This window comes from Mirounga leonina, unplaced genomic scaffold, assembly GCF_011800145.1.
Source record: "Mirounga leonina isolate KUSES-001 unplaced genomic scaffold, KU_Mleo_1.0 Mir_168, whole genome shotgun sequence".
NCBI lineage: Eukaryota > Metazoa > Chordata > Mammalia > Carnivora > Phocidae > Mirounga > Mirounga leonina.
In genome coordinates, this window is record NW_023270426.1 from 39,866,529 (window position 1) to 39,879,671 (window position 13,143).

The 13,143-nt window shown below is 37.5% G+C and overlaps 1 protein-coding gene across 1 annotated transcript in view; it reads right to left on the reverse strand.

Annotated features, from left to right (window-relative positions):
* The window catches only part of ADAMTS6 (ADAM metallopeptidase with thrombospondin type 1 motif 6), a 297,675-nt gene that overhangs the window by 71,530 nt on the left and 213,002 nt on the right, over positions 1–13,143 (reverse strand). Inside the window, exon 13 of the mRNA XM_035014519.1 lies at positions 12,497–12,560. Coding sequence (XP_034870410.1) covers positions 12,497–12,560 — 64 coding nt within the window. The remainder of the gene's footprint in view (positions 1–12,496; positions 12,561–13,143) is intronic.

Consider the following 13,143-nt stretch of genomic DNA (forward strand, 5'->3'; position numbering starts at 1 on the left):
TGTGATAACCACTCAGGGTCAGCGTAATAAAAATATTAGCAACGACAACAGCTATTTAACATTTACTAAGCATTTAGCAAGTACCCACTCTATGGCACACTATTTGGAAGCCTATAGATGTATTATCCATTTAATCTCTTTCAACACTCTTAGGTAGCTGTAATTAATAATCCCTTTTACCGAATACACTGGCTACAGAGGGTTGCTCAGTGATAGTTTCAGGGTGTAAGGGCACTCCCTCATCTGAATGGGAGCTTCCTTTGAACTCTAAATGCTACAGTAACAGCATAAAGTTTTAGCTCTGTTAATATGTATAAAAACTTAATAGGAGTAACTTGAGTTCCTGTCATTTCAGCTGCAAGTTTCTTTTCTTCTCCAAACTACTTTTTCCTCATTTATAAAACAAGAGGACTAAAAGCAAAATTTTGGAGTATGACAAACTGGGATTCAATTCTAACTTGGTCTTTTATTTAATTCATGGCCTTCAGCAATGTACTTAATTTTCCAAGACTCATCTATAAACTGGGGATAATATTAGTATTTACCTCCTAGGTGAGGATTCATGTGAACTGTTTAGCTCTGTACCTGGCATAGAGCAGAAGTGAATAGCTATTAGCAGCTGTTCTGGTCTCGGTTCTAGGCATTCTTAGATTCATTCCTCACCTTCTCCTGCTCTGCTCTGTATCTCAGAGGAACAAACTCTGCAAGCTCCATTTTCCAGGCTTCTGTGTCTGCTGATTTCTGACAATGGTTCAGGCAATGAAGGCACTCCTGGGAGAAGCCAGAGTATTTCTCTTTCTTTCTTCACCTCAGGCAGCACCACAGGCAGAAGTACAATCTTTTTGTGACTCCAACTTCAGGTAATAGCACCACACTTACCCATTCCCTCCACCCTCTGGCCCTATCTTATGATTCTAGCAGGTAAGGGGATGGATAGTGAGGTGGGAGGGAAGTTGTTTTAAAAGGTATGGTCAGAGGGGCGCCTGGGTGGCTCAGTCAGTTAAGTGGCTGCCTTCGGCTCAGGTCATGATCCCAGGGTCCTGGGATCGAGCCCCACATCGGGCTCCCTGCTCAGCGGAGAGCCTGCTTCTCCCTCTCCCTCTGCCTGCCACTCTGCCCACTTGTACTGCCTTTGTGTCAAATAAATAAATAAAATCTTAACAACAAAAAAAGGTATGGTCAGAGAAATTCTCTCTAGTAAGGTGGCCCTTGAGTAGAGAGTTAAAAGAAACTGAAGGAGTGACTCACACATCAGTGAGAAGAGTAAACAGTAAATGCAAAGGCCCTGAAACAGGAGTGTGTTAAGGAGGTTCATAGAATAGCATGGAGGATGCAAGGGCTTAAGGAAACTGTAGTAGACTTGATCCCACGCCTTTCTGTTTCTAGAATATATCAGCTAGTGATTTCAACGTTTCCTTCAGTGAATGCTCTGAATTTGTGTTGATTAAAAATTAACTCAGTAGGAGTTGTATATCCTCGTTCCAAAGAATAAGAGTGATCAAAGAAAAGAGTAGTTTAAGGAAAAATTACATGAAGTATATTTTTATTTTTGTTTTTTTAGGAATAGTAGAGAGTTTAAGGAGTAATGCTTTCTAAATTGCTTAAAGGTAATAAATGCTGACACCATGCAAAAACAGTGGGCATAAGCAACCAATTTTTTATGTAAAGCCTGACAGGTTTTCAGCCTCCTAGTGTTAACTCTAATCAAGCATCCTCTCCTTCTAAAAAGCAACCAGCAGGATCCCACATAAATCCAGAGGGCAAAACTGCAGGTCTCAGCATTTTTAATCTTAGTATTTTCAAAGAAATAATAAAAAAAATTAATACTAGCATCTTTATCAGCACTTTTTTTTTTTACAGAGATATGTTAGCACATTCTACAGACTATCTTATGCTTCCAATTACACTGATTGCTTAAAAGCATCTCCTTTTGACAAATACTTTTTATTGGTACGTAAATCTAAAAACAAAGAAAGGATAATTCATTGGGGCATAAAAGTTGCTATAGAAAGAAATCTCAGCTTCCGCTGACAAACTTTGTAGTGGCATTTCTATTACTGGACTTCTAATCCTGGTTTTGTCTCAAAGAATACGGTGACCTTGGCAAGTCACAGAAGCCCTTTGTGCCTTCTCTCTTTCATTTGCAAAATACACCCAAAATGCCACTTAACTTCAAGAGAAATACATCCCAAAATGTCTTGCAAATGAGGAAAATTCCGTAAATACTGTGTTATATCTTACATGTAATAAAGTGTGAGAAGAAAGCAGAGCACGAAAATTCTTTTTCCCCTTTCCCATTCCTCTCCTCTTCGTAAAGGAGATAGGCAGGCTGGCAGGATACAAGGATTTCCTATGGCCTCAGGTAAAATTGCAAAATGAGCAAAATTGGTATTTTATTCTCCTACTACTTTTCTCTATTGTGCTTTCCACCTTCTGCTGTTTCTTCCTTTCTTGCTTCCACACTACATGCACTTTTGCTTCTTCACTATTACACTAGACCACACTTCAACACTCCCCAGATGTAATTTTCTGCTTCCTCTCCAGGATGGCAATTTATTCTTAGCTGGCTATACCCTATTAGTTTCAGGAGCCTAAGTGGAATTTAAATTCCAGCCCCTGATCTGCTTAGCAAGTCACTTACTTGACATGGGACTGTGAAGAAAGGACATTTTTATTTGTTCACCCAAAAAGGCATCACTTCCTAAGTCACACAATGACACACATGCTAACAAAGTCCTTGCTTCCACAGCTTCTCTTAGAAGTTGCAAACAAAACTCCTGATTTCCTAGTTACCAGGTATTGTATGATTATCTCACTGAAGTTGAACGTAATGTCCAGTGAATCATCTCAACCAGTTTTGATTCAATCTTATCTTTTCTCTCCAAAATGGTTTCTGATTTTTTTTTGTAGTTTCACTGAATATTTACTTTTAAAGCAAAAGAAACAAAAGTCTGCTAAACCTATATTGTCCAAACTAGAATCTAGCTGTCATATTTGATACCATAATCCTCTGTGCAAGTTTTCAAACTTAAATCTATTTCTGTATGGCCTGAATTTAACTGAAATGCTATCTGTCCATAGCATAACCCTTTCCCCTAAGCCTGTGAAAATGTTAGGCAACATTCACTTTGTAATTTTTAAAGCATCCCTTTTAAGAACAAAATAAACAAGCAAGCTCTATTCTGTGTTTAGAAACTAGTCCTTATTTTTCAAAACATGATACACACCATAAAAGTCATACTAACCCAAAGAAGATTAATGATACTTGCTCCTATTACTTTTTTGCCACATATAATACTATAAAAATATTATATATAATATTCATAAAAATCCAGTGTTGGAGACATATCTGTTTTCTAATTATAACCTGGGACACTGTTATAACACTGTTAATGGATCAACTCTGTACCTTGTTATCACTTACCCCACACCTCTCCCTGGGGGCAAGGTCTGTAGTTTCAGAATGTTCTCAGCTATCTGGTTCTGCTGCAGGGTAAGGTTAGACTGGAAGTAAGACAATGTCAAAGGTGACCAAACTCTTTCAGAGAAGCTTACCTTGCCACACCCACCTCCCAGGGGCTCCATCTGTTACAAGAGCACTAAATAAGTACTCAGAAATCCTATGCTTGACTCAATCCCTTCCATGGTACTGCTCAGGATTAGTTCCTCATTTTAAAATACTTAAAAAAAAAATACTTGTTCTTCCTCTTTATAAAAGTGATTTGAAGATATAATGAGGTTATGTATGAAAGTATTTTGTAATTTTTGTAATCTGCTTGGAAACAAAAATGTCTCCAATATTAACTACACTGTATTGAGTACAGATTAAGTATTAGGAAGTAGCACTGGATGTTCTACATGTGTTAATTCTTTTAATTCTCAAACAATCCTGCAAGGTGGATATAATTATATTCTATAAAGGAGTTCCCTGAAGTTTAGTGAGATTATTTTGCCAAGACCAAACAGCAATAAGAGTTACAGTCAGCATTCAAACAAGTCAATTTGAATCCAAAATCCATACTTTTCCCACTACAATCCTACCTTGAAATATAGGCTATCTTTCTCCACAACCAAAGGAGTGTATCACCTCTTAATGACCATAAGCAAGGTCTTGAAGAAGAAAAAAATTGCAGAATAGCATGCTCCTCTAGAAACACTGACTGAGAAAATACCTAGGTACTATATAATTTATGCTTAAATTTTTGAACAGACAGCAGATGACCTAGAAACCCTTCTGAGTCCATAATTTTTTAAATAGTTTTGATGTATAAGATAGAGGAGGAAATGCGATGTTTAAGATGCAAGACAAATACAACTTTCCATCACAGCCTGAGTGAAGCTTAGGTATTTCACCAGAAGTTTTACCCTAGTTGTAGAGGTTGCTTTTAGGCAACCAACTTGAACAATGGAAACCTGAGTAATGTAGAAGGGCGCACGGTGACCCAAGCCCCATGCTGAATACAAACAGCCTGTTAGGGAACCCACCTCCAAATATCCATAAGCCTTAGCTGACCTATGGGTTACTTACACCCACACACAGATACCAAAAAAAGGAAAATTCCATACATTCCCATACTTCCTCACCTTCCCTCTTTAACTGCAACCCCCACCACTGCCTCTTGGCAGACAGTCTGCTTTGCTGTCCTGCCCGCCTCTCCCTTGTGGTGTATTTGATAAACATCTACCTCCTTTGTTCTGCCTTGGGTGAGTTCTTTCACTACCAGCGCTGCCAGCCTCCACCTAATCTGGTCACCCCACACTAGTCACATTATCAAGCAGACACACAAATCACAAATAACATACAACAGGAAAAACAAGGATTTTTTTTTCCCCTTTGGTTTTGGAGAGTAGCTAAGCTAAAACAGGAAATTCTTTTTGGAAATGTAGAAATGTCTTTTTTTATGGCGTTATGACTTCCATAAAATTCTGCTCTTCAAACCAAAGTCTCACAAGGGCCATGTCTATTATCTATTAGATTAGCTTATGATCCCAAATATTCTATTATAGTTGCTACTTTAATGGTGAGACCTAACTTCATCCAATTCTACTCTATAATAAAAGCTCCTGATTTCTCAGTAGCTTCAAGATGAAAACCATTTTAATTTGTTCCTGCTACAGTTATTGTCTTTACATGCTGTTCTGTCCTAGAGCCCATCATATATATGGATGTCAAAGAAAGAGTCCTTGTCTAGTTGCTTCTGAAGGCTTCTGGGGTGACCGATGATGATCTAGGGAACAAACTGCCTAATGCATCCTAATGCAGATAATCAGCTTCAGAGTCGAACATGTGAATACCTTTGGCCTCCAGGCTGATTAGGTTACTGTTGAGACTGGTCAAGCTAATTTTACAGCTGGATACAATTTTCTGACCTATTTTTAAATTTTTTAAAGATAGAGATTTTTTTCTTTACAAGTTACCTCTTCTATCTCTGGGGATCTTTTTCCTTCCAACTGGGGTAAATGGAACAGGAAATAATGGGAACATTGTTCCCTGTCCACTGGACAGCTCTTGTCTTTCTACCATTCCTCTATCCTTCAAATGCCTGTGGTGGGAATTAAATCAGCATTGGGGACAGGTGTGGCTGTCTTGTTTTTGTGCTAGCCACTTTTTAAGACTACTTGGCCTACAAAGTTTCTCAGTTTTAATTTTTCCTCTAATTTAAGCAAAAAGAGTACTGTCAGCCTTGCATGTTTCAATCTGATTCACCAATGTGGAGATCCCTATAGGAGAATCAAACCTTCAAAATAGTAAAGTGTTCCTTTGCGATATATCTCTTTTTGTTGTGGCTACTTGACATTATGAAACTTAGAACTGATAGTGTTTGCCTGTTTACTCATGCCTCTAAGAAACTCAGAGTAAAATGTGTGGTCCATCTTATTATGTAGAAGGAGCTTATGATACATATTTAAAGTATTGATCCCAACTTAATATTATTTTCCTTTTTCTTGGATTTTCTAATTTATTCTGTTTTTCACTTATGATTTTAATGAAGCTAACTCAACTCTAATCAGAGAGTAATGACTAACAATGATAAATAATTATGATATGTAAAAACATGAGAACTAAAGTGGTAATCTATAGTACTAGCTGGCCAATCACAGAAATGAGAAGGTCAAGACTGCTATACTACATGAGAAACTGACAGGCTATGAATGGGTTGTAAGATCTTAAAAGGAATGCAAGTAGGCTCTATCAAAGACATGTGGATCAGACTAACATCTCCTAGATTTTGTTTCTTTTCTTTGTTTTTTTTCTTTTCTTTCTTTCTTTCTTTCTTTTTTTTTTTTTTTGAGAGAGAGAGAGTGCACGTGTGCCTGTGTGCAGAACTCACATGAGCAGGTGTTGGGGGTGGGGGCCTGAATGTGGGGGGAGGGGCAGAGGAGAGGGAGAGAGAGAATTTTAAGTAGGCTCTACATGGGGCTCGATCCCAAGACCCTGAGATTATGACCTGAGCCAAAATCAAGAGTCAGGCACTCAACCAACTGAGCCACCCAGGTGCCTCATAGATTTTCTATTTTTTGTTATAATGTCCATTCTGAGCATAAATTAAACAGCAGAGAGCAAACCTCCAAGACTCATAAATGGGTGCTCCTGCCATTTGACTGCCTAACATGATCTCATTCTGTGCAATGATTTGCAAATTCTTCCAGGATCATTTGCAATTATCCTTTATTCCCTATTTAAGTCTCAAGAAAAGCTCTTGGATCACAAATGACAAGCCAAAATGCTTATGAATTGTTTCCTAGTTTTTGACTGTCAAATTGATTTTAACTAAGTGTAAAAATGTCTCTTAGATATTATTTACAGTGTCACTAAATATGATGAGCACAGTATTAAATGATGTTAAAAATGCACTAAGTTTAGAGGCTGATCTAATAAAGACAAGTATACTCTGGAATCCCTTAAATTAACACCCAGGCAATACAGGGGAAAAAAAGAACATTTAAACCATTGTACAGGGGTGCCTGGGTGGCTCAGTCGTTAAGTGTCTGCCTTCAGCTCAGGTCATGATCCTGGAGTCCTAGGATCGAGCCCCACATCGGGCTCCCTGCTCAGCAGGAAGCCTGCTTCTCCCTCTCCCACTCCCCCTGCTTGTGTTCCCTCTCTCGCTGTGTCTCTGTCAAATAAATAAATAAAATCTTGAAAATAAATAAATAAACCATTGTACATTTAGAAAAAAGTTCCAAGGTTAATTTAAAAAATACAAACACAATAACCCTATAATACTTCCATAGTAACACCAGTCTGTGCTTACTGGAACATACTGAAGTTCTCTTGCTTGCATGACTCAATCTTAACTACAATCAATTCACTCTTCATGATTTATCATTAAATTCTCTGTCTTATAATACAGTCTATATAATAGAAACTTTAGAATAGATTTATAAAATATAGGAGTTTCTACTCTAATACACTCTTAAAAAACCTCTTTCTACAAAATTGCACAGTAAAAATAGCAGGCATATAAGAAAAATAGTGCTAGAGGCAGACAAATCAAAGACAGGACACTAACAAAAACAATAACAATTCTAATAAAATACTAGCACAGTTTAAAAAATACCTGGCAAATTCCTAACAAGGGAATACTGGAGTAAACATAGGACTTTATCTTCACCCCCACCAAAAAAAAGTGAAATAATTTAGAAAGGGTTGAGGATGTTGAGTTATAGAGACAAGAGGCCAATGTAGAAAGAACAGGCAGAAACACATGATAAGGAGTTCTATGACAGAGCATGAGGCCAAACTAGCAAAAAGAAGACTGTGGGATAAAGGGTCAACATATACACTACAATTTTCCTCTACCATTCAGCTGTATCAATGTAGTTTGACTTTAGTCACTATATCACTTAGTGGCAAAAAATATGGCACAAAATGACAATCACTTATGAGCTAATTTGTGTTGCAGAGGCAAAGCTGTAATAGAACAGATTATACCAAAACTTTAAATTAGCATATTTTTTCTAGATTTTTATTGAAAGAATAAAAATTTAAAATATCTCAGCAAGCCAATTCACTGGCCAGGAGAAGGAGAAGAACTCTCAGATTGGGAAGAAAATACGGTTAAATTAATGGGTCCGGCACACAGTGAATGCTCAGTAAATGTTAGCAGCAGCTACTATCACTACTACTTCTGTTGCTGCTACTTCTACTAGTAAAGCTGGAAACTAAACGAGCTCTGAGCAAACATGTGTCGCGTACCCAGGATCTGTCACTCTCCACTTTACTGCTAACAGAATTCTGATTTTTGCCCAGGAATCTACCTCTCAGGAAAGATGACCTTAACTTCCTTTTAGGGGCAAATATGGATTAGTCTAAACCAATTATGGTAATCCCATTCTTTTTTGCCCATGACTGGTTTAAAATGGATATGTACCCTCCAGGCCAATAAAACATGAATGAAGTCCGCCAAGGGAACAAGGGAGGAGCTTTGGGAAAAGCCTTCCTTATAGGAAGGAGAGAGACACAGTAGCAGTTTATCTGGTCTCTTCCTCTGAATATTGTCAGGGCAAAAGTACTTTAGGTGCTCTGATGCTCCACTTACATTTTTGAGTTCCCCTTTCTCAAAGAATTTGACCTTCAGGAATTTCCCTCACTATCTTGTCAGTTATTTGCAGATTTTAAAGTGATGCTTTAAAACATTCTTACTCAATAATTCTTAAAAAGAGTTCTGTCAGAGTAACTTACTCTATCATTACCAAAAATGGAAATATTCTACATTTGTTTCCAAAATGATCTAAGATTGATTTGTTTTGAGAATTTTATATATAATATTTAAAGTCTTCTTTATAACAATTATTTTTCTACTGCATAGCTAGACTATGTAGCTCGGTGCTGTCCAACATGGTTGCCATGAGCAACATGTTGCTATTTGAATTTAAATTAATTAAACTTAAAAGTTCTGTTTTTCGTTTACACTCACATTTTTATTTTTTTAATTTTTTATTTTTTTAGATTTTATTTATTTATTTATTTGACAGAGAGAGACACAGCGAGAGAGGGAACACAAGCAGGGGGAGTGGGAGAGGGAGAAGCAGGCTCCCCGCAGAGCAGGGAGCCCGATGCGGGACTTGATCCCAGGACCCTGGGATCATGACCTGAGCCGAAGGCAGACGCTTAACCAACTGAGCCACCCAGGCGCCCTACACTCACATTTTTAAAAAAAAATTTTGGGGGGGCGCCTGATACAAATTGTATCATTTGCTGAAAGCTAAAACAGAAGACAAAGCTGGTAATAGAAATGCCAATCCACCAATAGTAAGTTCTACAATTTGGCTTCATCATTCCTCCTGACCTCATCATGGTCATTTTCTCTATTTATTAAAGGATCTGGTACCTGGTTCACAGTCTCACTCTATACTCCAGGTTTTAACATCATCCTGAGTGACCTCAACATCTGCATAGAGGACTCCCCAAATTCCCTGGCCTTGAAGACCCCTGAACTCCTTCATCTCGCCCAAGGCTAGGCATGTATTCCCTTGGCCACACTGCAGATTTGTCATCATTGAGAATAGTCTCACTTGTCATATATGAAATTCAAGTACATTCCATTCTCTGATCCCCATACCTTCTATCTCCCTCACCGTGTTTTTCCTACTACTACATTGGTTCTTCAATTTGTATGGATTTTTGAAGTTAGGTCCTTAATTTTCTCCTCTTAGCCCTCTTTAGACTGTCATTCCCAGTGCAGAATGCATGACTCAGCACTTCAGTCATTCCCACCAGTACCCTTAAATTCTTTCTGATCTGTTTATTGTTCTGTTGTAGTCTCACCTTCTCTGATCCATTCTCACATAAAGTATAAATCTGAGGCTAAGTTTTTGAATGGTGTCTTACTACCTCCAAGTTAAGTATCATGCTGTTTAACCTACAAGTCTTGCACTTAATTTTCCTTCTACCTAGAATGCTCTCATTGTCACGTTCTTCTTTTCTGGTCAGCTCCTATTTGGCCTTCATATCTTTACCTTCCTATGGGAAGAAATCCCTAAATCCTTAATTAGGCTATGTGCCCATTCTATGTGCTTTTATAGCATCCCATACTTATTCTAAGATATCATACATTTATCACGCTGAATGGTGATTTTCTGCACTTAACTGATTTCCCAGGAAATTATAAGATCCTTGAGAGCAGAGATTGTCTTTCTCACTCTAGAACAGTCTGATATACAATAGGCACTCAATGGTTTGTTGAGTGAATGAATGAATAATGCTGGTAGGTTGAAACGATCATTGTAATTGAAGCTACATGTTATTACTTCAGGATGCAAATGTAACATAGAAGTAATATGATCAATAAGCTAGAGAGTATATTAGAAGTATGTATGGGGGGAAATAGAGCAGGGTAAGGGAGATTAGGAGTCTCAGGGTTGTAGGAAGTAGGGAAGATTGCAATTTTAAATATGATATTCAGGCTAGGGTTCACTCAGAAGGTGACAGTTGAATAAAGGTGAGGTAAAAGAGTAAGCCATGTAGATATTGTGGGAGAAGAGTATATAAGGTAAAGGAAATGGGCAATGCAAAAGCCCTGAGGTGGGAGCGTGCCTGGTATGTACAAGGAAGGAGGCCCATGTGGCTGGAGCAGGGTTACTGAGGAGGAAATAGTTAAGAGATTAGTTCAGAAAAGTAATAGAGGGCTAGATTGTATAGTCTTTGCAGGCCTTTCTAAGGGCCCTGGATTAAAGTAAAATGGAGTCATTGAAGGGTTTTGAGTAAAGGATATAATTTGACTCACTCTGACCCCTGTATTGAGAACTGTAGGGAGCAAGAGTAGTAATGGGAAATCCACTGAAAAAGCTCTTCAGACTAAGTCAGTGAAGAACAGAGGAGTAGCAGTGGAGGCAGTGAGAAGTAGTCAGATCTAGGATATATCTTGAAGGGAAAGCCAATGGGATTTCCTGAGGGATTGGATATGAGCTGTGAGAGAATGGAATCAAGAATGACTCAAGGGTTTTTGGCTTGAGGTAGAGGGCGTTGACATATGAGATGGGAAAAACTGGGAGGTACAGGTAAATGGAAATGTTTTAGAGATAACATTTGGACATGTTAAATATCAGATGTCTATTAAAAGTCTAATCAATGGTAATATACGAGTCTGGAATCCATGAAAGAAATCTGGGCTAAAAATATAAATTTGGGCGTCAAAGGACATATGAATGCTATTGAAAGCAATGAAACTGGATGAGATCACCAAGGAAATAAATACTGGTAGTGCACAAAAGAAGGGCAAGGACTAGGTCCTGGACCCTCTAAGAAGTAAGAGAAAAAGAGTAGGAACCAGCAAAGGAGAATGAGAAAAAACAAGTAGCAGTAAAAAAGGACAACCAAAAAGTTGTATGTTATGGAAGCCTACTGACTATCAAGTAAGATGAGCACACTCAGAATTGACTATTGGATTTAGCAACATGGAAGTCATCTAGCCTTTGACTTGACAAGAGCATTTTTAGTAGAATGATGGCAGCAAAAATCTGACAGGAACAGTTTTGGAAAAAATCAGAAGAGGAACTGGATATGGAAGTATATAACTCTTTTGAGGAATTTCGTTTCAAAGGGAATAAAAAAATGTGAAAAGAACTGGCACGTGTTTTGTTTTTGTTTTTTTAAGATAGGAGAAATAACAATATGTTTGTATGTTTATGGAAAAATCCAGAAGAGAAGATATTAGGAAAATATCTATATATTTATGAAATAACCAAGAATTAAGATAAGAATAGAGTTGGAGAGCATGACGGTGAGGAATACTGTGTAACAGTCTGATGACATGAAATTAAAAGGTGTGGTTTTTAGGTAGGAGGGAGGAAGAATGATCTGAAAGAGGTAATGAGATATTGAAAAAAAAAAGTCAATTCACTTCCACTCATTCAAGAGCTAAGGGAGAAAACACCTTTAGAAGCCTAAAGTTTATTTTAAGTATCATTAGAGGACAGCCAGTTTCCATTAAAACAACAAAGTGAAGAGAAGGAAAATTCAGAGACATCAAGATATAAGGGCTTTTGCTGCTAATGGATCATGAATTCCTAAGGGCCCAGAAGAAATGTTTCAGTAGCGGGGCAGAGATACAAAACAGAAGATGTGATATGCAGAACTTTATGGGATTGGATGGCAAGAGATGAGGAATGACCTGGGAATCTGGGGCTTCTTACAGTGGCAAGCATAAAATAATCTTATTTTATGGGCATAATAAGATTAATCCTGGTGGAAAGATAGTGGTGGCAAAGGTGTGAGAGTTGGGGGACCAAGTCATTTTGGGGGACCTACGACTCTCTCTTGGTACCTACTGGGGGGAGATTGTATTTGCTCCTAGTGCTGGAGCTTCCCCTTGTCCCCTGTTGATGGAATTTCTGGACGTGAGGCCCGTTCCATTCACTATTAACAATTTAAAAAATTCATGTGACCTTCACACACATGGATTTATGACCAAATAGCTTACAGTTTTAAAAATTTCCCTGCTCTAGGGGAAATGTAAGCTAATTTTTCATAGCAAAGTTTGGTTTTACTTACATCTGTGTTACAGGAGCGATATCGTTTCCTTTCCCCAAGGCAATATTTTCCACCTCCTGAAGGTCTGAAAACATATTTTGTTTAACATGTGAATATATCTGTCTACATAAAGAGTATATATATTGCTTGATGAAAACATATTAGCATTTATTTTAAGAAAATACAAAATTTGACATTTTACTAGTTATTAAAATAACAATCATGCTGGTGATTGTTAGCAATAATGATTATGGTTGCTGAACATAAAAACTAAGGCAGTTTGCTATGAATAACTTTACAAGACTCTAAGCTGTCATGATTTACATTCTTAAGAAAATGCAATTAAATAATTTTTTTTTCTAATTATCATAGTAAGCAGGTACTCAGTTCAACACAATAAGTTTAAAAATCACTTACTTATAATGAAAAACCACTTGAATCGTATTCAACAAAACACATAATCTGATACTATCTGTTCACCAAGTAGGAAATGGTAAATTTACTATTTTTTCCGGACTAGAAATGACAGAATACTAAGCAACTCTCTGGAAATAGCTTCAGTTCAAAGTAAATAATGCAGAAATGGATTTCTATCTCATTATATGAAGTTTGAAAAATTACATTTAAAAATCAGATGGCTTTGCATTATATACTGTATATTACACTCC